We start from the raw sequence: 25,930 nt of genomic DNA, 5'->3' as shown, positions 1-25,930 counted from the left end.
GATTCTGAAGATGCTCCCAACCCTTCCCAGGTCATAGTGAGAAGGACTGAAAAAGAGAAGCCAAGGGGAGAACTTCGCATCCTATGAGGCCAGGTGGGGTGACATGTTGGGGTGTTTCCTCCAATCATGGTATCCAGATCACTCTAAGGACCAATTAAAATTCACGTTCATCTGTTGAAATTCCAGCCCCCAAAGTGAAAGGCGTGGGTTGAGGCCTTTGAGAGGTGACAAGGTTACCAAGATGGGCCCCTCAGGAATGAGATTAGTGCCCTTATGATAGAGGAACACTGGGAAGATTGTAAGGACAGAGTGAAGAGTCCAAACCTGGACCCACGAAGTGAATCTAGACATAGCATGCTGGAAGCTGATCCCAGGCTTCCAAGACTCCAGAACTATGAGAATAAACTTTCTGTTGCATACAAGCCCCCTGACTTATGGTGTTTTGTTATAGTCACCCATGCAAACTAATCCTCGGTTGGAATGCTCAAGGCTGGAAGCTTGGGTCCTCTTGCTACTGCCCATATCTGTGGCTGACTGGCTGTTGGTTGCAGGCCTCAGTTTCTCCCCATGTGGGCTTCTCCAGGTGGTCTTTCCTCCTGGGTGGGTTTGGATTTCCTCAAAGCAGTTACCGTGTTAAAAGAAGCGACCCCAGCTAACCAGTGATGGATGGAAATCGTGGCTCCTTTCTCACTGTCTCTCAGAGGTTCCCGGGTCCTCTCTGCTGCCTTCCAGTTTACAAAGCAGGTCATTAGGGCTGGAGTGGGGGTGGGGCACAGGGGTAGCATTGGTTTGAAGTCTACCGCAGGTGTCTGGAGGAATGAACGCCTGGCCCCATCAGGGGTCGCGCAGCTGAGATGCACGCCTAGCTGGAAACGCCTTCACCCAGAAGCAGGAAGCCCATCTGTGTGAGGGGCTCCAGGGGGCCAGTTCTGCTGGCCGCACAGTTGTGGAATGGGGTGTGTGTGTGTGTGTGTGTGAAGAAGTGGGGCTCCCCAGGACTGCTAGTTCACCCCGGATTCTGTGACTCTGCTCCACCACCGACCACTGCCCACCCTGTGAATCTAACTCTTGTCATGGGCTGGGAGCCAGGGCCCGACTGCAGTGCCCGTAGGTCACGAGTGTAAAGTACACGCGCGCCTTGGCCAACAGGCCCGTGCAAGGGTGAGGTGTCACCAGGTGAACACCGAGGAGGGGTTCCTCCCCTTAGACCCTGAGGTAGAGGGTTACAGCCTATCGCAGCCTTCTAATGGGCGGCTTCCAATTCCTGGGGTGGGGGCAGCTGCTGGGGGCTGTGCGTCCTGGGCAGCAAGCGGGCGGGGCCCTGCGAGCGTGAATGCGAGTGTAAGTGCATGCGTGTGTGTGCACGCGGGCACGGGGTCCTCCAGCTGTCCGGGCCCCGCCCCGCCCCCTCTCTCCGCACCCCTCTGCCTTCCCTCCCCCTCCTCCTCCTCCTCCCCACCATCACCCGGTCCGGGACGCCCCTGCTCCCGCCCCTCGCTGTGCTGTCCGGGGGTGCGCTTGCTCGCTTGGGGCGCCAGCTTCGGGCCAGCTCCCCCGCCCGCGCCTGGGAGGCGACCCCCGTGCTCCCAGGGTTCAAAGGCTCAGCGCAGCGGCTCCAGCCCCTCTGGGGGGCGGGGAGCGAAGGGGGTGGTGCGGGAACCAGAAAAGCCGGCGCCCACAGCCGTCTGGCCCTGCGCGGGGATGGGCAGCGCGCTCGGAAAGTTGTGACCGCCGCGGCCAAATTGAAGCTGGAGCCCAGGACGCAGCCGGACAGCGGCCGGACTGGGAAACCCTGTGCGGCCCCCGTGCCCTTTCGCGGCCACAGGCGGCCGGCTGTGCTGGGCCTGAGCAGCACCCACGCCCGATCGGGGTTCATGGAGCCGGGACTGTGGCTCCTTTTCGGGCTCACAGTGACCTCCGCTGCAGGTAAGCAGGCGGGGTGCCTCTCGCTGAGCCAGCAAGTGAGCGCACAAAGGGGCTGGGGAGGGGGCGCGGGGTCCGCCTGCGTGGGGAGCTAACTCTTGCCTGGGCTCTGCAGCCCTGCAAGCACTTGGGGGCCATGGGAGGGGAGGACGGCTAGGACGACCCTGTGGGCCCTGGGCTTGCAGCCCTGGCGACCTGGTCAAGTTTTCATGAAGTTCGAATCTTTTCAGAAAGTTTGCAAACTATTCAGAGACCGTGCAGAATGCTCACAAAGTTCTCAGAAAGTGCCAAATGCGTGCAAGTATTCAACCAGGGCAATTGCTTGCAGACTTTGCAGAGAGCGGAAACAGTGTGCAAGCTGTTCACAAAGTATGCACATAACTTGCAAACAGATCGTTTGACATAGCTTGGGGTGCTTAGAGAGCACGCACCCTTTGCAGAATCGAGTTACCCTCTCCTGGTGTTTGGGGGTGGTGGGTTTCAGTTTTTATCCCAGCAGCTCAGGAGCCCCTCACTGTGCCTCTTGCAGGACTTGGGCCCTGTCCTCAGGCTGGGGGCTCCGGCAGGACCAGCCTACCTCGGGGCACCCCTGCAGCCGCATCCGAGGGGGACTGCAAAGAGACGGTGCCTGGCCCCAGCGAGGAGCCTGGGGCTTCAGCAACAGCACAGAGTCCCGGGAAGTCTGGGCAGGAGCAGGCAGCTGGGCTGGGCCCCCAGCAGCACCACCGTGCCCGGCGCTGCACGTGCTTTACCTACAAGGACAAGGAGTGCGTCTACTATTGCCACCTGGACATCATCTGGGTCAACACTCCTGAGTGAGTCGGCCTTGGGGGGGGGGGTGCAGCTCCGGGCCAGCCCCGCACCCCCAGGTTCTGGCAGGGTCTCCTCCTGCCCTAGCTGGCTGGCTGCTGACCTGGCTTGGAGTCCAGCTCCTGCTGAGGTCTCCTGCCAGTCCAGGTCTGTCTGCAGGTCACGGGCCTCACCTTGATCCCATTTGAGGGTCTGCCCAGGGAGAAATTCAATCTTAGGCTTGTGATCGGTGGAAGGGGGGCCGTTCTCTCTGAGTGAAATGAGCTGGCCAGGGGGATTAGACACCTGAGAAGTCTCTCTGAGCCTCTTTTCTGAGACAGAGGAAGCCCCCAAAGTTTATCTCCTGCTTCGAAGGCTAAGTGGATTCGTCCCTGCTGGCGTCTGACCTTGCCAGGGTCCAGGGGTTTAAAATTCCTTGAAAGCAGGTTGCTCCCTGGGGAGTGAAAGGTAAACTGGGCTCCTTTCCTTCCCTGGCCTCCCCAAAGGCTGAGGCAGAGTAGATGCAGGGCTGCCCGTGCCCGGGTCTTTGAGGAGCTGGTTCCAGTGGCCCAGGGCCATGCCAGAGCGTCCCTGCCTCTGTCTTTAGAAGCCCCTTTCCTAGGGCCTGGTAGCACCTCTGCAGCAGAGCTGGGGCACGGTACAGTGAAGGCCACCCTTGCCCAGGGCCCTGGGAGGATTCGCCCCTGCCCTCTTCTCCCGCAGCCCTCTGGGAGCCCTGGCAGCAGACCCCGTCTTGCAAGTAATGTGGGGCTCTTGACCTTGTTGGTTACCACCACCTGGGTTGGGCTCTCTCTTGAGCACTTGGGACTTGGACCAGGTGCCTCTCAGATCTGTTGCCTGGCTGTCCTCAGGATCTCTAGGAACTTATGCTTGCAACAGGATTCTTGCCTGAGAACTTGGAGATGACTCTGAATGCAGCCTCTAGGCCGTGACAAGCAACAGTGTTCTGAGGCATCTCCATTACTGCCTCTACGTCCCAAGCCCATTAACATTGGAATCCCTCTGAGTGAGAGCATTAAGGGGGCTTATATCCCCAGCCAGACCCTTTAAGAATGAGGTGCAAGGGAGAGTAATCCTGAGGGATCCATGTGTCGGAAAGCAGGTGACATGACTTCTGAGAACTGCAGCTAGGTCTGAAGGTCACCCCACTATTCCAGAATGACAGGTGGGGCCAGCCTCGTTGGCAAGCCACCTAGACACCCAAACAGGCCTGGAACGTGGAAGGGTCTTGGCTCATGTAATGCCCTGACATGGCTGTCATAAAATTCTTAATCCTTTTTGAACCAAGGGTTTGCACGTTTTCCTTTTAATCTGAGTCCCACTGAGTCTGTAGTTGGTCCTGACAGCATGATGTGCTTGTCTGGGCTGAGTCTGAGGAGACTCCTGAACATCTGTCAGCCTGTCATAGGGAGATGGGGGGATAAAGGTGGTGGGTGTCGGGCATCATGGATGGCTTTCTATTCCTGGGCAGTAGCAGGGTCACCTTCTCTTATGGCCTCCATCACCCTGACGCTTGCCTGTTCTGTTCTTACCCTTCTAGCACTGTGATTCCACCAGACTAGTTTCACAGACTTGCGGGCTCCAGGCCCTCAAGATGACTTGAGTCATCTCCAGGCAGTCAGCAGAGGACTGAGGCCTAGTCTTGGTGCTAATCCCAAGCTGTTCACCTAGGAGGACAAAGAAGAAAGCAAGCTGAGCGCTTGGCTAGGGATAGGGATGAGGTTTGGAGATCCCCCCAGCTCTCCACCTGTCCTCCAAGCCTCGCTGGGCAGGAAGTGATTACTTGAGCCCTGGATGAGAGACTCCACAAACACCTTGTGGTATTTGAAATCCTGCCGAGAATCTTGAGCTGTCTTCTGTGTCCCGAAATGCAGCTATGGATCGTTGACTGTTTCCAGAACAGCCAACTTGATAACTTTCTCTCAAAGTTTGATTTACCTCTTCCCTTCGCCTCCCACCCTGACTCGTTCTAAACACTGGGAAAGAGGAGGTAAATCTGAGGTTCGGGCATCCGTGAGCTTCTTGGAAACAAAGGGGAGAAGAGCCAGGCTTGAGCGCTTTGAAATGAAATAAACCATAGACGTGACAGATGGAAGAGCTTTCTGGCTGGCCTTTCCCCACCTTCCTCTTCACACCCCCCTCTCATTTCTTTTCCTCTCTCCTTCTCCCTCTGTCCCTTCTCTCTCGTCACTGCTTCTTTCTTGAAAACTGATGGATAGGTAAGCTCCTTACCTTTAAAATATCTCAGAGAGTGCCCACTCCGGCAGCACGTGTACTAAAATATCTCAGACTGCAAGCTGAGAAAAATGGGTCCTAGTGTCTGACAGGGAGTGTGGGTCCTGCGGGGGAATGGAGGCTGTCTCCGGCTGCAGGGCCCTGGAAGGGCGAGCCGGGGTCTGATCCTATTTCTGTCTCAGCCCCCCTCTCTCGTATGTTTAGTTCCCTGTCACTTCGCCCCTCCACCTCCGCAGACCTTCTGGTCTTGCCCTCAAAGCTTCTACCCCAGGCTGTGATCTGCAGCCAGGCCCTACAGCTGGCTGTGTGCGAATCTGGAGGGGCCTCGGTCCTCACGCCTGCACCCAGATTCTTGCGTCATGGGTGTTCCTGCACTTTGGGGTGGCTCTTCCTCCTTATGCCCATTCAACTGCATGTTGAGGAAGTCTGCAGTGCTGCTCTGTCTTGGGAAGACACTTGTGTAGACCTCCAGGGAAGGAGCGTTCCGCGCATGTGGCTACTTGGGCCGTGTTCGCAGGCTTAACCCTGCAGGAGTAGCATGGAGCATTCCTCTTGGGACCCATTTTGCATCTTCTCATGGAATGGTAGTTGTCTACATTAGGCCCAAGGGATTAGTCATTCTAATAAGAACCTGCTGGACAGGAGGTCTGAGATTTCCTGGTTCTTCTTTTCTCCTAGGATCTGAGTTCGGGCAGCCCTTTCTGCCAGCACTCAGCATCTGACAGATGACCGGTTAATGCTGGTTGACTGACTTTCGCACAAGCCCTACCCCAGTTGTCCTTTCTTGCCTCCCCTGTGGCTGTGGGCTAACTCGAAGCATTTTCCCCTACCTGTGAACTTCCTTCGCCTAGCACGTGTGGCTTTGCTCACTGAATTGGCACGAGAATGTATGTTTTCTGAGGCACATGATCCGTATCTTCCATCATATTCTACAAAAAGTCTGTGGCCCCAGACAGGAAGCAGATTCCCTTGGTGACTGCATTTCTTGGCTCAGTAGAGGTGGCTGAGATCACAGCTAACTGTGTGGGACAGTCATTCTCCTAAAACTTTGCTTGGCCACTTTAGGAACCCTAAGTCCCCAAACAATCCCGCCAATGCCAACCAAAAATCCCAGATCAGAGCAAAACACATCCTATCTTATTCTGAAAATTTTGCAAAGAATAAAATAGTAAGGGGAGAGGCCAAGAACCAGAAGATGCAATACTCATGCCCTTGTTTGCTTGGGCTTGTCCTCTGTGACTCCACATAAAAACTCGAGTGTCCTAGGAAAAACTGGTTATTGTATCAGTCAGGGGTTTCCAGATTTTTTAGAGAAACGGACCCAGTAGGAAGTATGTGTGTGTGCGTGCGTGTACATGCTTAGGCACACACACACACACACACACACACACACACACACACACACACAAAGCTGGGTTTGGCTCATGTGACCGTGGGTCTGGCAGGTCTGAAATCTGCAGACTGAGGCTGGACGTTCCAGCAGGAGCTGGTGGCATAGACTTGAGCCGGAAGGCAAGGAGGAGGCAGTGTCTCTTCTTGCTTGGGGAACCTCGGTCTGCTCATGAGGCCTTCAGTATGCAGCCTGCCCACCTTATGGAGGGTCCTGTGCTTTGCTCAGAGTCTTCTGACATAAATTTAACAGCATTAGAAAAGACCTTCACAGCAACACAGAGTGGTGTTTGACCAAACACCTGGTCAACCGCCATGTGGTCATTGGTTCTAACTATCCTGCTGCAGCTGGCCCCACAGAGCTGGCTGAAGAGCTGCAGAACACCCAGCCAAGTGCCCTGCAGCAGCCCCCCACGCCACAAGCTGAGGGAGCCTGCCAGCTGTTACCCTCCCCCCATGGACACACGAAGTAAGTGCTGGAGGCTGTGATGGTGACCGTGTGTCTTCCGCATGGAAATCTGAGCCACGTGGCTTACAAGGAGGGATGTGTTCATGGAAAGAGCGGAGTGGGATGCTCGAAATCATGACTGGCAGAAAATCTGGGCTTCCAACTCCCAGTCCTGTGGGCTGGCCGGGAGAGTTTGGAGAGCAGACTTCGTACCCAGGTACCCTGGCCTCGAGCCCTAGCTGTGACTCCGTGTGGCCCTAGGGTGGACATGCCATCAGCTCTTGGCATTGGTTCTGTAAGGTACAGACTCTAGGCCTGGTGTAGGGCCTTGACCTCAGGTCTCCCTGAGCCCCATGGACTGACCATCTCCTAAAGGACATTCGGCCCAGCTGCCTGGACCACTCCGACACACGGCATGCTTACCTAATCCCACAGGAATGACATTTGTTTTGCATTCTTTTGCTCTAGACAGAAGTGGAGTAAAACAAGGACAATGATAGTAATCGTAATAATAAAGCATTTGAACTTTGATTTTGATATGATCTATCTCAGAAAGACAATATTGCCATAGTTTCTGGCTTCGTCTTCTGAGTTCTTCAAGAAAGATGCACTTGAGTGTGTTTGCAAGAAAATGCTTGCTAAATTTTAGGGTGTTCTGATGGAGCAGGGGGGCTAGAACTGCAGTTTCTTGCAGATGAGAACCAGCTGTGCATCTGTCATGGGATTCCGGGGACCCCAATTGAAGCCACTCTGTCCCACGAGCCAGGCCAGGCTGAACTATTGCTAGGAATGTGTGGCCCTTTGAGTCGAAGGGACGGAGCCTCTGTGGCCATCATAGCTTTTGGAAAGTGTCACTGCCCTGCAGGGCTCCCGAGTAAGCCTGTACCCTGTCCCCTCCAACACTTGGTGAGGCTTACCTTGTTACCGTGTGTATTAGGGTTCTTGGGAGCAAGACTCTTCCCACACCCTGGGGAGAGGTGTGCCTGGCTGGCCCGTTGCTGATAAGCTGCTTGATAAAGGCACCAGTGGCCAAAGGTTGTTCCAGGCAGAATGAGACGCAGTCCTGCCCTTCTGCCCTGCCTCTGCCATTCTTTATTGCTTCTCTTTAGTCTAGGAAAACAATTGGAATGTTTTGAGGAGTGGGGCATAGTGTGCTCTCCGAGGTCACCAGCTTGGGTTCATTCTGCAAAATGAGAGGTGGGGGTGGTGCCTGGGGCCATTTGGAGATGGCCCTTTGGGACAATATGAATGACCTCCTGGAGCCTCCTCAACCTGTGGTGAAGTCTTTGGAAGGAATTCTCCGGTTCCTTACGTGGAGGGAGTCCAGCAGACTAAAAATGATGCTGTAATTTGCAGCTGACAGCCGCAGGGGGACCTGGACCCTCCTTTCCCCTGCCTCTCCGAATTACTCAACACATGAAGTGGGTGGTAGAGATGAGCAGTCACTAGAAAGTAGCCCTGGGGAATGTTGTGGACTTTGGCTTGTGAGAAGTTGCTCCCTGGAATGCTTTGGTGAAGGACAGTGAAACAGAATGGTTCCGGTCGGATTCGAAGTGCTCCTGGGCTCAGCTCTGGCTGAGTGTGGCTCTGCGCTTTATGGATGAGTTCTTTTCTTTCACACCGTCAGGTCACTCTCCTCCTTGGAAATGCAGCATACTTCCAGGTCTGTGTTTTGAGTTCAAGTAGCATCATGCTTAGAACGATTGATGGCGAGATGATTTAAAATTCAAGGGCCTTTGGGTGACATTTCAGAGCTGTCAGAAAAGTCAGTGCCCAAAAGGTGGATCTTTCTGTTGGGTTCCCACGGATGGGAAGCCCCGGGGTCATCATGAAGAAGCGAGATGTCCAGCAGCGAAGGCAGAGTTGGCTGGTCTGCAGCAAGGAGCCCAGAATGGGGCTGGGAGGCAGTTTGACTTGAAGCAAGAAAGCTCAGTACAAAGAGGTTGTGACCCTATGTGACCCCAAGGGAGCATTTGGATTTCTGCTACATGAAAGGCATGTGGCAGCTAGGAACTTGGCCTTAAATCTGAAGGCAGATGAAAGACTCTGCGATAGCTTTCCTGTGGTTGACTCCTGCAAGAATTTAAAACAAAGGAAGCTGGGAGGCAAACAATGCCTTCCTTAAGGAGGACCAGTGGCGGTGAGTACAGCGGCCTGGACTTCAAGGCTGCACCTCTCCCTTCCCCACTGGACCTGCCGTTTCTCAGCAGGTCTGGTGGGGAGCCGGGGAGGGGCCCGTTTCGTGCTCGAGGTGACCCTGTGTAACAAGTGCCCTGCCTGCTTGCATGGAGTGACTCTGTGTCCAGTGAGGAAACACAGCTGTTTCAGTGGGAAACACAGACTTCGCTGATGCTGAGAAACATATATGCAAGTGAACATAGACGTGTAACACTCACGCATAGCTGTGTTCACGCACATACATCCATGGGTGCACTTCAGAGATGCTTTGCCCGCTGAGGGATAGGAATCATGTATATTCCGAAAGAAAGGAAAGCTAGAGAAAGGATGGGTGCAGTGGTCAGCGCCACCACACAGATTGCTCTTTGCAGCATGGCCATCTATATTTGGGTCCCAGCCACTCACCAGTCTCCCAGAACAGACAGGACAAACATCTGGTTGCATCCCTCTCTAGCCCGGCTTTGAGTTTTAGAGCCCAGTACTTTCACAGAACTTGGCACCTTTCGAGGGTTTGAGGCACAAGCCTGGCTTTTTAGTGGCCTTCTCAGGCAGAGATAGCAGGAAGCCCTAATAAACAGTGACTCTGGATCTCTGAGCTCTGAGTCCCATGAGTTAAAAGCAAAACCAGATTTGTTCCAGGAGTCTGTGAGAAAGGCACCGAGATAGAGCTGGTGGATGACACAGCTGGCCACTCCACAGCCTGGGGATGTAGAAAATACCTTTGCGGAAAGTCAGCTCCAAGTGACTGAGAAAGCAGAGGGCCGGGCATCTTCTCTGGATTTTTACAGATCTGATGCACACAGATTTCTTGTCATGCTATGAATCGGAGGTGGCGAGATTCTCCCCCAGCCACAGACATTCAGGAGCGGCCAAAGCCTCAGCAGGAAAAGTGAGACACTGTAATGCAATATTCTGAGAAAATTAAAATGAGTAGAAAAATTAGGATTGACGAATATCAATGTTTGTGGTAAGGGAGGACCTGATGCAGACATCGGCTGCCCCACCTCACCCTTACCGGGCCTTAGCTGCTTATTTGAGGAGGAAGCCTGTGTCTCTAGTAGGACCCAAGTACTCTTAGTTGGGGGTTAGTCTATTAGTCTAATAGTCTATTAGAGGACCAGGCAGACTGGAAAACATGTGCATCTTGTTATCCTTGTGATGGCAAAAGCAGGTCTGGTCACTAAGACCTTTTCTTTCCCTAACGTGGGATTTTTGGAAACTTAGCTAGGTCTGCGTTTTGGGGGGCTTACTGGGAAACTGGTGGTGTCAGCATTTTTAACCCCTCTCTAGACACGCCATCTTAATAAAAATACCTGCTCCCTGTTTTACCCCTTAAGTTTCCATGGCTGGCAGCTATTTTGAGCTCCATCTGTCTGCAGCTCTGAATAAAGTTGTAATGAGACTCGGATAACTCGTGCCTGCATTTGAGCTGGAATTCACCAAGTCCAAGGTCACAGGGCGCTGGGGGAGGGGACTCTCCCTGCTTGATGTGTTTGGAGGGCACGGATGGAGAGGAAACCCCTCATCTATATGAGTCCTTAGCCTCATTCTGCACTTCCTGGAGTTTGTGACTCTAAATTTTCTTTTTTCTTTTCTTTTCTTTTTTTTTTTTTGTGCCATAACTTTTGAAAGTCTTGTAGCACACAAGAATCAGGTACTTGATCTCTTGTTCTTTTTCCCTTTGATCCCTGGTGCTTCTAGGTATATGCCCAGGTGTGTGCCAGTCTTAGAGGAGGACTGGCTCTGAGTTCCAGGGAGGCAGAGGGTGCTGACTTCTGTGGCTTTGGGAGTTAAAGTCCCCGGTCATACGAGAATCAGCTGTAGCGGAGTATAAACAGTGTGGGCTACAGCTGCCTAAATACAGTAGGTGAGCTGGAAACTGCTTCGACTGGGTGGGGCACAGGATCCGTATTGATTGTGGTTTTCATACTGGAGCAAAGAGCTAGGGCTTTCCACAGTGACTGAGCTGCTTGGAGCTCCTTAAATGAGGGAATTTCCAGGTGGAGTCCGGAGCTGGCCAACCGTGGCTGGCCTTATCACAGAAAAGGTGCCCAACAAGGGTGTTCAGAAGGCACATCCTTGATTTGTGCTAGAGTTGTGAGCAGCCTTGGATCTGTTCATCAGGGTACTGATGAGTACTGTGTTATTATCAAACATAGCTTCTCCACTTCAAGCCATCTGGAGACCGTACTCCTTCTAGGAAAACCCTCTAGGATGAGTCAATTAAGGATGAAAAAGTAGAAATTCATTCAATCAGCCAAGAATTCTGTACATCTGGGAGGTCGGGTACAGCCTGGTAGTAAAGGCAAGTTTAGCCGAACTTCTTTCCTCCCTGCTCCCCCTCTTCCCTTTCTCCCTCCTCCTGTCCTTCCTTTCTTAAACAGGTGTTTGTTATTGGGGTGATGGGTATTACGGGGCACCCACTGTGACACCCACAGAGGTGAACAAGGCAGACACAGTGGGGTAGAGTCCTGCTATTGCTGACCCCCGGGGAAAAGCCAAGGCCAGGTTTCATGGGCATCACACCAGCTTAGAGAAGCAGAAGAAAATGGCTCTTAGCCTTGTGCCTGAGGCGAGGGGTGATACTCGGTGATCTGTTAAAGTTTCTAAGTGGCTATTCTTGTGAATCCCAAAGGTGCATGTGTGTGGTACGCGCGTGTGGGTGCGCGCGCGCGTGCGTGTGTGTGTGTGTGTGTGTGTGTGTGTGTGTGTGTGTGTGTAGAATACCTTTTAAAAAGTTAGCATGCAGCCCACAGCACATCACTCCCTACTTTGGACATATCCAAGTGCTCTAGGAGCATCTGTTCTTGCCGGAGCTGCCAGAGTTGGACCCGAAGCTGTGGGAATTTTCTGCAGCAGAGGTGAAGCTACAGATTGCTGCTTGGCTCTATCACTGTGCAACTGTGCATGTGTGCTTTGTACTCATATATGGAGGTCGCTGAGGACTTCGTTTCCTAGTTCATTTCCTTTGCTGGAGGTGAAGGGCGTCTATGGGTGGTCCAGATTCTGGAACTTGCTAAGCATCTGATGAGTGGACAAAGGATAGCCTCAGCAGAGGACAAGACTGAGTGAGGTCAGCTGAGTGCTGGGGGCTGGGATCCGAGCATCCTGCGGCTGGGAAGGGGGTGCTGTGCTTGCTTCCACCTGCTGAAGGACAGCAGGAACTGAACTGCACATTTCACAGAGGGCACATCTGGAAGGAAGGGACTCCAGCCAGCTCTTGTTGGGTTTTGTCCTGATTCTGAACATGCTCTTTTGTGTCCTGTTGCAGTGAAGAAATTTTTTGCTTGTTCCCAGCAGCTGGAGAGACCAAAGGCCTCCCTGTCAGGGCCTGAGAGTATTCCTGCCATCTTGTGAGCATGAGGTCTGGGGGCAGTTGGGGTTCACTGGTCACAAGCACAGACACCCAGTCTGGCTAGCCATGCGTGAGAGGACTTTACTGGGAGGACGCATGCCACTCTCATCCTGGAGAGAGGAAGAATAATGGGCAGAACTGGAGGTTCCAGTGGTACAGCTGGATGGAGGAGGCAGGATGCAGCTACCTGCCCAAGAGAAGCCCCAGAGGATTTTCTGACCTTAATTTTTCCTCCAGGAGTCTCAGGAAAGAGAGGGTTTGACTGTCGCAGTTTAGGTCACCTGCCAAGTCTTCAGCAGAGGCAGGCCAGGGTCAGTCTCTCTGTGACCTCACACAATGGAGAGGGATAATTCCCTGAGGAATACATGGCTTTCCTTGGTCCCGGGATTGAACCTAAGGCCTTGCACATGGTAGGCAAACACTGTCATGAGCTGCCTCCCCAGCCACACCTGCTCCTGAGAAGAGAAGGAAAAATTGGCCTCCAGGAGACAAACGCAATGCATATTGTCCTCAGGCTCTGGAAATCCCTAGGCTAAGTCGCTGAGTGAGGTCCTCCGGCTCCTCAGCTTGTTCCTCTCTCCCCCACGTATCTGCACACAGCAGGCTTCCATGAGCTGTTTGTTGAAATGTGTTCGCAGCCTTTTGTATGTTCTGCCAGTTCCAGTGGTTACTGCATCCTGTCTTCCTCATTGGAGCAAAGTTCCAACTGGTTAATGTTTCCAAAATGGTCCATGGAAGTGACAGGCACCGTCCTTCTTGCTCAAACGGACTAAAATTGGGAATGTTGGTGCATAGTGTCTTCTACGAAGGAATTTAATAAAATGTGAAATGGAGCCCTACTTGGAAGCATGTCAGGCTCTCAGATTTGCTCCTCCAGGGAGTGCAGGGCTGGTGTCCTATGACCACCAGAGCCCAGCAGCTGGGCTGCCTCCCGACTGTCTGCTGGTGGGGGGCTGTTGTCTCTCCTCCCCTCAGCCCATCACCCGAGGCCCCCACTGCCTTTGCTTCCCGTTTCAGAAGGAAAATATGACCCAAAGAAAGCAGATCATCCGTTTGACAAGTATCCTAAATGTGAGGTAAATGTATCTGACTTGTGGGAAGACATTCAGCCAGGACTTGAGCTTGTTAAATTAAGAAAAAACCCCAACTATATTTATAAACAAAAAAATAGCATCAGGCACTAATTTTGTCAATGTGTCTTGTCACCTGTCTAGCTTCATTTTATGGGACAAAACACTAGCCTGGGAGTTGTAAACTGAGATGCCCATGAGGGCCAGACACAGCAAAAATAGCCTAGAAAGACAGTTGTAAAATTATTAGGAACCGGGAGCCCAGGGCAGGATGGAGGGCTTATGCACAGCCTGCTCTGGCCAGATCCCGCCATGTCGGAATCAGCACGGCTTCCAGTTATTCAAGAGAAGCTTGATATTTGAACTTGTAAGTGAAAATCCAAGCTCTAACAGCATATCTGCCCATTGGATGAAGCTGACCAGGCACCGGTTTACTGATATCTGAGACTGAAACTTTGTGTGTGCAGGGAACCTGTCGTGTCTGGCTGGTGATGCTCACTTAGCCTCCACGCCTGTGCCGGCCCGCTCAGGCGTTGCTGCAGATATGTGCTGACAGCCAACAGTGGGAGAAATGAAAACCAGAGTGGCGGGGAGGGTACGCTTCCCGAGAATTTCAGATTTGGCACGTGAAGTCCTCTGCTGCTGGCGAGACTGGCCTCTGTGACTGTCTGCATGTGTCCTTTCAGCTGTGGGCATGGAAACCAGTTTCCTGATCAAAAAAAGGATATGGCTAATTCCTTTAGGAAAAGGCCACACAGAACTTAAAAGCAAAACTTTAAAAAAAAAAGGCACTTCGCTTATTGAAAAACTTATTGTAGAGACAAAGTGTTTTCGGTGTGGTGACACAGATGAGTGATAAACACAGGAGATTTGGGGTTTTTAATAGTTACTAACACTTACATGTGAATTTGGGGAAAGGAGACAGATAAGGATAAGTAATACTCTGAGATCAGATAGTGGACTGTGTGTACATAAGCAGAGGGACAGTTTATTACACGAGCACACACGGCCCTGGATGTGTCACTGTGCGTGTGCCGAGCAGCGTTTTGCTTTTTAATCTCCGTGTCTGCTTCTCTTCTGTACAGGGCTGAGTTAAAACTGATGTCTGAACAGGTGGAAGAGCTGGAGACTTGCATTTCCTAAATCCCCATGTAAGGGTGTCAGATCCGAAGTCTCAGTCAAAATAATTTCACTTTTATGGTGTCACCCTTAGGTCTCTCCTGTCCCCCATTCAGGAAGCAGTGGTAGAGGGCACAGCACAGCTGAAACAGATGCTGATGAGCCAGGCAGTGGTGCATGATGGGTGGCGGAGAGTGCACCGCTGGCCATGTGCTTTGCTGGTTCCTTATTGTCCTTACGTATTGCTTAGTCATGGATCTCAACCACTGGCCTTGTCGGTGAGATCCTGCTCCCTGAGGAGTGCAAGAATTCCAAGTCGCAACATCAGAAGCTGCTTCACTTACTGCTAACTCCCCGCTGTGTGTTCTTCCTGCAGCCTGTCCTTCCATTTGTTCAGTGACCCTTTCTGGTCAACCAGGAAAGTGCTGAGAGGGCAGAGCGATCATCATGCAAGTGCTTTATGGTTTAATAATGGACTAATCAGACACTCTTTCTCCACCTGCACCTTGTGTGTACCTGGGCGCTCTGGCTTGACATATTCCTCTTACCTTTTTTCATACTGTGGTAAATTAAATTCCCGGAGGCACAGATACATGTGCCTGTGTCCATGTCAAACTTAAAATAACACTGGGTAGATAGCGGGAGTTAACAGATGTCAGAGCTTCTTTGTAATGATGTTTATGATTATTGAACCCATGAGGGTGAAACTCTAGTCTTATCAGACTAGAAGTATAGCTACTGGTTATTCAATCAATAGTTTTATCTACTCAGCCTTGCACCTGGCCCATAACAGGTGCAGGAGAAGTTAAAGACCCGCCTTCTGCTCTCTAGGAGCCACTCACTGACTCTTAGACCTGGCTGAGAAGCCCCTTGGTCAGGCTCCGTGTCTTAGAGGCCAGCTACAACCTTGTCCTTTAGCCATATGCCCCACCCCACTGCAAGGAGCCTGGCTCTGAAGGCTGTCATTTCTTCTAGACATGTTCCAACTTATTTGAGTTGCTGGAGCCCCCTACTCAGAAGTCCCTAAGCCTACTCCCAGGGTCTGCACACATGTTTTCTTGGACCTGACCCTCTAGAACCAGGCCCAGGCACAAATCTCCAGGTGTGAAGGTGGCCATAGAGGGTAGATGGGTAGGCTAGAGGGTAGATGGAGCTTGGGGGTGCAGCCCAGGGTATCTACCTGGAGCGGATGAGAACCTCTTTGGTGTGGAGGGAAGCAGGGATGGCAGAGCTCTTTGGGCTGCTGTATTCCAACCCCTCCCCCAGGGAGAAATTAAATCCTAAACTCAACGCTGAGCTCTTGAGTGCTTTAAAGCCACATTTGTCCAGATATAGGGGTGGAGCTCTTGTTTAAAAGCTTATCAGACTTAAAATCTCAAAATTTGTAGACCCATTGAGGGAGGCTGGCCTCCGTGTTGAACTCTCATCCCAGGAGCTCCAGATGTTGGCAAAGGCAGCTGTACTGAGTCTCCCAGTCCTCGGGAAGGGAAGTGCTCGGCTTTGTAAACAAGCTTTGAATTTAGTAGGGCGTTTGCATAGTAGCCTGGCTGCCAGGGAAGTACTAAGTACTAAGCACAGCTCTATTAACAAATACCCCGTTGCCTTGTTTCCTTACTTAAAAGGCTTTAGAGTGTTTTGCTCCAGTTGAGTGGTTCTAAATCCATAAATGCATAATCAGCTGACAGCAATTTCAAAATTGCAGGTCTCACTGTTGATGGAAAAATGGGAGCCTTGTTATTCCTTGTGTGTAATTTTCACCGAGAAATAGGGGGCTGGATTTAATGTCTACACTTAGAGGTTTAATGTAACCCTCATACTGAAAAAATAGACCTTTAGCCAAATCCCAACTCACAGCACTGTTGTTCGCCCCTCCGCCACTTCCCATTTTTTGAGAAAAACAGGGAGGTTTGAGAAAAGGTTCAGCTCAGAACAGGACTGGACCCTGCCTTCCTTCTCCGTTTGCTCAGCAGCTGGGCGTGCTTGGTCAGCAGGGAACCACTGCTCCGCTGTGTCTCCGGGCACTCGGTGGGAAAGAGAAGAATGGGCCGAGTAGGTTCCTCAGCTCCAGCCCCAAGCGCAGCAGGGAGCAGGGTCTTTCCGAGCAGCGGATCACTGCGGGGCACCCCTGCCCAATTTGCCCTCACTGTCTCCAGAAGACTCCATGGCGTGTGTTCCTAATGAAAAGAAATTCAATTTGATTTTATTTTGAAAACACAGGGAGGAGTCAGGCCACCCTTTGAGGTGGATAATTGGTGATGCTCCATGGGACTCATAGAAACCAAGGTGGCTTAATCTCTGGGGACGAGCAGGAAGACCAAGATTTATTGGAAAATTGGCTTCAGCCGTGTAAGTTTCTTCGAGGTATTGTTAATCGGTCCCTAAGTCATATACAACAGTACTCATTAATTAAGCATATGGTTTTAGCTTTCCCCGTCCGACTGGCCGTCTTCTTTCTTCTCTGGAGAGCAGTGGTTTGGGGCTATACAAGCATTGGGGCCAGATCTAAATGTTTAGTGCTCCAACACCATCACACCCCCTCTTCCCTATGCCGGCCATAAACAAAAAGAAATGGTCAGCTATTTCAGACTTTTTCAAGGGTTTTTCTTTTGCTTCAAAGTGAGACTTTTCCAAGACCGGGTCCATCCTTGGCTACCCTGCCACTGGGGTGTCCCACCTCTCCGAGGTCGTGGAGCATCCCTGCCAGAAAGTGTGTTCAGAGGTCAGGGCAGTAATTATGTCTGTCCTGTTCTCGTTAGTGTGAACTGCAGGGTCTGCTCTGCACACAGGAGAGACCGTTAGCGGGGTTGCTGGGCGCCGCTCTGGCTGCAGATGCTGAAGGTGTTCCGGGTCCAGGTGCTCTGGCCCAGGGGCTGGGGCAAGACGGCTTGTGGGTCTCCCAGATTCCTTGTCAGGCCTTGGGTACTGGAAGAACATTTTCAAGGCAGGGTGTTCAGTGATCCTTCACCATGTCTTGACTCTCCCAAGGAGGGTGGAGGAACAATGCTGGAGTCCCAGGTCCAGCTTTCAGGGCGGGAGCACAGAGCTTGCAGGGGGACCCAGACCTGCATCGTTTGGCCTAGAAAACACTAGAATCTGCAGTGTGGCAGGCAGGGGCTGGAGCATGGGGCTCCAGGGCACACTCATGTGTGGTCTTCGCCCTGGTTTTGCATCTTCCCGTCCCTGCAGCCCCACTCTGCTTTCTGGGGTTTGGTGGGGAAAGGGGGCACACACTTTCCTCTGTCAGGGGTGGCAAGCCTATGGCACTCGTGCCTCAGATGGCTGTTTCTTATCACTGAAAGTTCTAGAAGGTTCACCATCACTGCTCCAGGGCCTCCAAAACTCAGATGCTTCTCCTCCAGCAGGGGCCTACTCGGCTGCACCCCGAAGGGACCCTGAGCAGGAGGCCCACGTACTCTCTCTTGACTTCATGTTGTGCTTTGCAGGCAGACTGTGCCCTATGGACTGTCCAACTACAGAGGAAGCCTCCGGGGTAAGAGGTCCCCAGGGCCATTTCCAGGGAGCTCGAGGCCCTCGCTGCAGACCCATTTGCGCTGTGCTTGTGTGGGGACCGATGACAAGGCCTGCATGCAGTTCTGCACACAGACGCTGGAGGTCAGCAGGTATGACACCCCTTCTTGTCCTGCGTGTTTCTGGGTGTGGATCACCCACAGGCCAGGCCAGGCCAGGCCAGGTCAGGGCATCTTGTGAGGCCCAGACTGGGTGATGTGGCCCTGTCCTTGGCTCCAGGAGGGCAGATGCTGTAGCACCTCTGACTCTTGCAGCCTTTTGGATGTGCATCTGGTCTCCAGACACCTTTCTCCAGGCAGGAGGAGCTCTTTGCATAAATCTGAATAAATTGCCAACAGTTAAAGACTGAAGAGTTAGCCACCTCGCATACATTATGTTTAGCTTCTTCCCACCACAGCATGTGGGGCTCTCTGCTCTACTGTCCGGCTTCCCAAAAGGGGCATGGAGGACCATTCACCAGGTCTTCCAGTGGTCTGCTCCTATGGCATAGGGCTGCTCGAGGTTTGTCCAGAGGGTAAGGGAGGGACCCAAGCCTGCCTGGGCACTGGCCCAGCTGTCCTCTGTTCAAAGCCTTCACTCCTCATGTCCCTCACGTTGGGCCAAGGCTGAGCAACCTGGCTGCACGGCCTTCCCCAGCCCTTCCTGGAGCCCGTGTCGGGGATGTGACTTTCCTACAACCTGAGTGAGAAGACCCAGAGAGGGGCAGGTGCCCAGAGAGCCGGAGCTCAGGACCCAGTGCTGACCAAACTTTCCTTCCCTGTCTGGCATTTGGAACGACTGATGAGTCACAGGAGTGAGACTGTGCTCTGCTCCGGCAGGCGGCCGCCCACCTGGCACTCAGCCTCCGAAGCTGTGCCTGAGACGTGGTCCTCGGGGAGCGCTCTAATGCGCTGCCTGCTGGGGAAGAGGAAGTCATAATTTGACACTGAAACCCAGCCACACGGAGGTGCGGGTTGATTCATTAAAGCCGGCTCTCTCCCCCCAGTCGTTTCAGGACAACAGGAAAAGCAAACAAAGAGAAAGGCCAGCAGGTCCCGCATCGGCCTGAGGCAGAGACGAAGCTGTGAAGATGTGCCTGCGCTCCTTCCGTGGGGGCGGGGAGGGGGTGACATGGGGGGCCCACAGCTCATGCGACTGTGCCCGCCGTGATGGCTCCTGTCAGGCCACAGGGAGAGCAGCCTGCTCTGCACAGTTGTCACCCTCTGGCCTTGGCCCTGACCAGCCTGCTGTGTCCAGCGTGACCCCCCACCCCGCTGCCCCTGCAGGCCGAGCTGCCCAAGCCCACTTTTGCTTCAGCTGCGGCTGTGGCCCCACACTGCCCCGACCCCGCCATGCCGCCTTCTCAGGGGCTGACTCTGGGCAGAGGCGAAGTGTGGGGGCCTGGCACGGGGTCACACGCCCCCTGCTTCACTTTATCACATTTGGAACCTGCTTATCTTCTTTGTATGCGAGATCCCTAGTGCTTCCTGCAGCCAAACTGGGCTTATTTGTCATTCTGTCCATCAGAAGTCCTTATTAATGACTCACCGGCGCGTCTGCAATGGGATGGTAATTTATGTTCATAATAATAGCCTGGAGGTGGCTTCGGTTCCTACCGGGCCTGATCAAGGCGAGATTAAACCCTGCTCAGGATACAGGAGGCTTTCCAAATTGGTGGCAGATCGCTTCCAGTGGTCCGTAGAGGGATCTGTCAGCATCCATAATGAAAATGGAGAGGAAGGAGGCGGGCCGGGGCGGCAAAGCGGGCCCAGGAGAGTGAGTCAGGCCCCAGCTGCTCCCCGCTTGGCCTCTTGTTCTTTTTCCCGTTTCCCTGCTCCTCACCCCAAACCAAAACTTCGCTTAGCGAGGGCGGGATATGATTAAAGCCATCCATCTGCTGCATCATTTATTCATCCAGCGGAGTCGCTAGCACCTGCTGTGTGCTGGGCACTGTTCTCCATGTTGGTGCCCAGTGGGCAATGGAGGGTCTTCTGCAAGGAGCTCGCAGGGTGGTGCGAGCAGAAGCCCACCAGTGTGTGTGCTACAGTTAGATGTGCAAAGAACGGGAGAGCAGGGCGGGGAGAGGCCTTGGGGTGCCTATAACTTAAAGCTGGGCCTGATGGGCCAGGGGACCCTGGCACCGAAGCCTGAAGGGAATGAGGGCTGAGCACTGAGGACCCGAGAAGGAACGGTATTCTGGTCGGGGGAACAGGTACATAGGAAGTGCAAAGGCCCTGGGGTATGTCCAAGGGTTGGCCAGCAAGGGATTCCCTTCACGGGAAAAACACACAGATGCCCCCCTGCTGCCATGTCCTCATCATTCTGTCATGTGTTCAAAAGCTGAGATTGAGACTGGCAGACGAAGTGTCCCGTTGGGGCTGCGAAAGTAGCTTTTCTAGGGTTTTGTGGTTCATGCTGAGCTCCTGTGGAATGCTTTCTTTGGGAAGAAAGACTTTCGTGAGCTACAAACCCTGTTTTCTCCTAAGAGTCGAATTAGTAACGTCCAGAGTTGAATTCTTGGAGTGGCAGCTGCTGCCGTCCTGGCGCGGGATCCCTGAGGGTGGTGGCTGCCGGGGGCTCCCCAGGTCCACACCTGCCAAGAACATTCTTTCCATGTCCTTCCTGCAGATCGCAGGCTGTGTGGAGGGGCCGCCCTCGGGTCTCAGATGGGGCCCCGCTCGGGGTGTGAAGTGGCTGTCCTGTTCTAACACCTGTTTTCTTTCATTCCTCGGCTCAAGACAGGCTGACGCCCAGGAGAGACGAGAGCCGTAGGCCTTAGGCGGCCATCACCAATGCTTGCTCCCCGCTGCGACCTCACCCCGTCCTGTCTGCCTGCCTGCAGTCTTCAGCAAGCGGCCGATGCTCACACGCGGTTCAAATTTCCACTTCTTTAGGGACAAGGAGTGAATTCACCTGGGGCGGAAAACCCACCCGGAGAGTCCCCGCTTAACAGGTCACCCCTACTCCCAGAATGCCCAGATCTAAGCGACCCCAGTTTCCCTAATGGGTAAAATGATCCCAGATGTGCCCTGGGGCCAGATGCCCGGAGCTCCAGTTTCACGCAGGAAATTGTTTTTGGAGAGGTACGGCAAGCCGGAAAGCCACTTACTGGCTTTTGACAGGACTTCTCTTGGAGCGTAAGTGGACACCAAGCGGGGTGAGCAAAAGTAAACACGTGTGCGTCTTGTGCTAGCCGCGCAGCGCGTGTGTGGCCGGAGCAGGCTGCCTGCCTCGTCTGCACCCGGGAGGTAGCGAGGAGCAAGCTGCCGGCTCAGACCTGGTCGTAGCTTTCCAGTTTGTGGCGGCTCGCATTTAGATAGAAGTTTCGCTTGTGCTTCACACCTGTCACAATAGTGTGTGTCAAAGGAAGGACAGGGCTGCCGATGACCAGAAGAGGAGAGAGTATCTGCTGGCTTTGGACGCTGGGGCATGTCACACGGAGTTTGCTCTTGTTCCCGGGACTGGCTCTGTGTGTCTCTTACAGACACCAGGCTTGTGCACAGTAAAGTTCCCAGGCCTTGTTTGCAGGAAGCCAGCTATAAAGACAGCTCCCAGCTCAAGGCCGTTAGGTTGAATATTTTTTCCATTGTGAAGAAATGTGGATCTTTAGGGAATGGCTGCAAAATAAACCGTGAACACAAACTCTTTATAAATTATGTAAATTCCTATTTATCTCTGTAATTGGCAACATCTGGAAATTGTAATACCCGATGACTTAGAATCCCCTTCAGCTGGGTCCTCCTGGCCACGCTGCGCTCACAGTGAGTGTGGGACCTGGCCTCTGTGCCCTCTACGGGGCGCTTTGAGGAGAGGCTGCCCACCTCCCCACCTGTCACAGAGCCGGGAGAACCTGCTTCCGGGCACACACCAGGGGCACTGCAAGGAGCGACTTTAGGTGGTACACGATGTAACATTGGCCCTGACCAGATGTTAAGCCCTGGAGGAGCACTTCGTAAGTTATTGTAGGTATAAAAGTGCGTATCTATCATGAGGCAGTGAAAACAAACTGATTTGCTAGCAGGATTTTGTATAGTTTAGAGAAGCGATTATTTATTGGGGAACTATTCTCTACTGCAACTCCTTTATGAGATCTGTTAACAGTAAAATCACTGTATAGACAAAGAGATGTTTAAATTGCATTCTGAATCCAAACTCACATCCTTTAGAGCTTGAATTACATTTTAAAAATGCAGATGCATGGTTTGGCACAGGGGCGAGATGGTATCTTGGAAAGACATTCATTTGTTGTGCGAACACTCAGAAAATACTGTCGGATGCATAATAAAAAAATCCAAGAGTTGGCTCTGATTCGTGGGTTTTTCCTTTTGGTTGTTACATGCATGGCTATGTGGCAAATTTTCCTGGACCCCCGAAGGGACGGGAGGAGGTTAGGGTTTGGGAAGAGAATCTGTCTGCAGCCAGTTAGGGAACCCGATGAGGGACTGCTTGAACACTGAGGAGGGAGCAGGGTTTGGGGGCCCGAAGAAATGAGACGTTTGAGGCAGGCGGAAAGAGATTTGGGGAGAGGGCTGGTGATTTCCCTGGCTCTGCTGCGCCTTCAGAATGCAGAGCTTCCTCCTCTGGCCCATGGGATGACAGTGGGCCACAGGATGTCAGCGAGGGGGCTCCGTTCAGGACACTCGTGAGTGGGGAGCCAGAAGTGGCCATGGCAGCAGGTTTCAGCCTTTGTGACGGGGGGACCTTCATGGCAGTTGGGCATGAGGAAGAGAAGGGTTTGTTTCATTTTCTCTTTCTTTCTCCGCTCCCTGCCTCTCTGCCCCTTTCTGAAACCAGACTCGGAGCCCATCAGAGGGAAGGAATTGGACAAAGACAGCCAGAGAGCAAAAAGAAGTTCAATATTCTGAGCAGGGCTGATCACTATCTAGTCTGGGAAGACCTAAGAGCCTCTTGTTTTAATTAAACTCATTTTACAGAGTTTTGACTTTGATGAATTGAGAGGTGGGTGCTAATTTATTCAGCAGGATGTGGAGCAGTGCATCAGAAGGTGCCTGTGCTCCCGGGAGGCACCCACAGGCACCCAGAGAGCCCCTGCAGACACCAAGAGCAGAGGACAGTCCAGGAGTTCCAGGAGCTGAGGGATCGGCCAAATCCAGGCGTGCTGGGCCTTCCTGGTGGTCCATGGAGCTGTGAGCAGGACCAGCTGCAGAAGCTGCAGGGCCTCAGCTCACAGGCATTAAAACTTCAGAATGGGGGCCGCAGAGCGTTGACCTAAAGGGGCCCCTCTGAGCGTGTGGCCCATTCCCCTGTCCGGCAGAGAGGGCCATTGGGTCTGGACAATTGGCGTCGAGACCAGTTCCTGGGAGACAGAACTGAGACTTGGCTTCCATTTCCTCATTCACGGCAGGGGTGCCCTTCTGTGCCCAGCTACCCCAAAGCTGCCCTATGAGATCAGCTGATGCCTTCACGGCTTCAAACTTTGCTCCAAACTGATCACGAGCCCCCCTCCTTTATTTATTTATTTTTTTACTGAAAGTTTCTTGTGGAAGCACACCTTTGTGTTTAGAAAGTACTTCCAACTCATGGAGTTACTTTTCACCTATGAAAATGGTCAGGATAGTGAATTTCTTTGTTTCGGAAGACATAAGTTCTTCAAAGCCCCCAATTCTTACATGCAGATTGTCGAGTATTTTAAAGTTTAAGCAAGGCAGGGTACCTGTGCCTCAGTGTGGCAAATCCGCCTGGGCTCTGCCGTCACGAGGGTGCCGGTGCCTTGTCTTCGCTGGCAGGAAGGCTCAGGACAGTTGAGGTCCCAGGGGTGTGGGATTTAGTGCAGGGAAACTGTAAGAATCAGTAACTGTCAGGGGCCAGAAGGAATGAACACGAGCACCTTGTGCTGGGCGTCTCGTTCATCCTTCCAGCTCCCCAGAAAGAGGTCCTGGGATGGCAAGAGCTGGGTGATTCAGGGCAGTGGCAGAGGGACCAGGAATTCACGGCAGAGGGAAAGAATCCTGGGAGAAGGGGAAAGGACCAGGGCCCTTGAACCTGCGCCTGCCTCCTGCCTCCTCTTCTGCTCTCATCCCCCATCCGCAGGTGAGGGGACCGCCTCATGAAGCCTTGTGGACTCAGCGCGGGACGCCACGCCCAGGCCCGGGCATCCTCTCCTGGCCTGCTGCCCCCTTTCACAAGCTTCCTTTTATGCTCCTGAAGGAGTAGTCGTTGACGTCACACAGGTGCCCGCCCCATCCTCCGGTTTGATTTGCACGTCAGATGTCCCCTCTGGCTCCCTGATTTTGGATGTACACAGACTCCAGACACGGGTGAAGACAGACGACACAAAGATACTGACAGACCAGTAATAATTTGATATGGTGGGATTAAATGGAGCCAAACTCAGAGGAGGATACTGGCCCGGTCTGGGGTGAGTGGGGAACGTCTCAGAGGAGGAAAGAGTCAGCCACGCCAAAAAATGCAGGAGGGACTGCCCAGGTAAGGGGAGGAGAACCAGCGGGGCTCCAGACACCGGTGGCAGGCAGGGCGTGGCAGGGGACAGCAGGAAAAGCTATCAGCAACCTGTGACCAGGCCACATGCTGGACGCCTAAGCTACCGATAACCTTTGAACCCCAGAGATCCCTGAGGCGGGGATGGGGCTCAAACAGCTCCTTGTCTAAAAGGGATGAGAGGCAAAGCGTGGTAGCTGCCTCTGCCGGGCAGGTCTTTGGTTTTCTTTCTTAGACACAACCTCAAAGAGGTCTTCCACCTTCTGTCCGAGCCCGACTCACCAAACAGGAGCCACGTAGCTGAGCCCTCTGGGCAGCTGGGCCCTGAGGAAGACACAGATCTTCAGGGGCCAGGGACTGGGCATTCATCTCACTGTGTACTGATTCACACAACAGGGCAAATGAGCATAGGCTGTTCACAGTGATAAAAAGCCCGAGTCCTAAGGAGGTCAGAGATCATTCTATGGAATAGCAAATACGTTCGCATTAAGCTACTTCTGTTATAATGTGACTACTAGTAAATATTTTATTTCTGTACAAAATGAGTATTTCGGTCTTGTGGGTCCTTTGCTGTCTGTTATAATTATTCTGCTCCTCTGACTCTGGAGCAGCTTGGCCAGAGTGCCTGGACTAGTGTTCTAGCACATGTGGCCATCGATAGTCTGCGGGCCAGGTCTAGCCAGAGGTCTATGGCTTGCCAGTGAATTTTCTGTGTCTCTGTCTTCTGCAGATATCTTCATCTTGACCTTTGTAAGTGACAATCTTGCTGGGGATAGAATTTTAGGTTGACCCACTGGCCCTCATATCTCTGAGGGTATTTCATTATCTTCCAACATCGCCTAGAAACCTTCTCGAGCACCCACCGTTCCTCCTTTGTAGGTACATTGTTTTTATTCCTTGTTGGCTTTAATATTTTTCCTCTTTATCCTTGATGTTCTTTTTTAAAATTAAAAAAAATTTATTTTAAAGAATATAAAACTAAACATAAAACAGAACAAAGCTGATCAGAAGAAAACAATGTGATACAGATTTCAAAGCAAGTTAACAAGAGATCATCACTGGACCACAATGTCTCTTGTTTCCTTCTAAATAGTTGTCCGTATCTTCACACACAATGAATTCATACAAAACAAAATAGTATAAAATTGATCAGAACAGAGTGATGAAGGCATTACAGGCCTGCAAAACCAGACGATAGGGAAATCAACAATGGCTGCCATAATTCTCTCATTCTCTTCAAAATAGCTGTCCATACCTCCATGTATGTTGAAATTAAACAATGCAAAGCAGGCTGAAATGACTCTGAACAAAGAATAGAAGCATTACTGGATTTCACAGCATGATGATACGGAATCAACAATGGATACCATAATGTCTGTTTTTCTTCAAAGTAGCTGTTCAGTTCATCATGCATTATATAATCCATTCTCATAAACT

General features: G+C 52.4%; 1 protein-coding gene across 2 annotated transcripts; it reads left to right on the top strand.

The window, feature by feature from the left end:
- Positions 1-1,476: 1,476 nt before the first annotated feature.
- Edn3 (endothelin 3) lies at positions 1,477-22,342 on the top strand. Of its 2 annotated transcripts, none has more exons than XM_013159720.3 (4): positions 1,477-1,926; positions 2,453-2,738; positions 17,971-18,147; positions 20,777-22,342. In XM_013159720.3, the coding sequence occupies exons 1-4, from the start codon at positions 1,875-1,877 to the stop codon at positions 20,811-20,813; spliced, it is 552 nt and encodes a 183-aa protein (XP_013015174.1). In that variant the 5' UTR covers positions 1,477-1,874; the 3' UTR covers positions 20,814-22,342. The 2 variants fall into 2 exon arrangements, with proteins under 2 accessions (XP_013015174.1, XP_003462085.1); XM_003462037.5 differs by having other exon boundaries at positions 1,478-1,926; positions 20,773-22,342.
- The last annotated feature ends 3,588 nt before the right edge of the window (positions 22,343-25,930 follow it).

Source organism: Cavia porcellus, unplaced genomic scaffold (genome assembly GCF_034190915.1).
Source record: "Cavia porcellus strain 051 isolate PalLab524CR breed Dunkin Hartley unplaced genomic scaffold, mCavPor4.1 scaffold_5, whole genome shotgun sequence".
Classification (NCBI taxonomy): Eukaryota; Metazoa; Chordata; class Mammalia; order Rodentia; family Caviidae; genus Cavia; species Cavia porcellus.
The sequence above is the reverse complement of the archived record's forward strand: the minus strand, read 5'-3'. Positions and strand labels throughout refer to the sequence as shown.

Coding starts and splice junctions, on each gene's coding strand:
- Edn3 (XM_013159720.3), top strand. CDS start 1,875: ATGGAGCCGGGACTGTGGCTCCTTTTCGGGCTCACAGTGACCTCCGCT. Junction 1,927..2,452: donor CACAGTGACCTCCGCTGCAG/GTAAGCAGGCGG, acceptor TGCCTCTTGCAG/GACTTGGGCCCTGTCCTCAG. Junction 18,148..20,776: donor CAGACGCTGGAGGTCAGCAG/GTATGACACCCC, acceptor GGCTCAAGACAG/GCTGACGCCCAGGAGAGACG.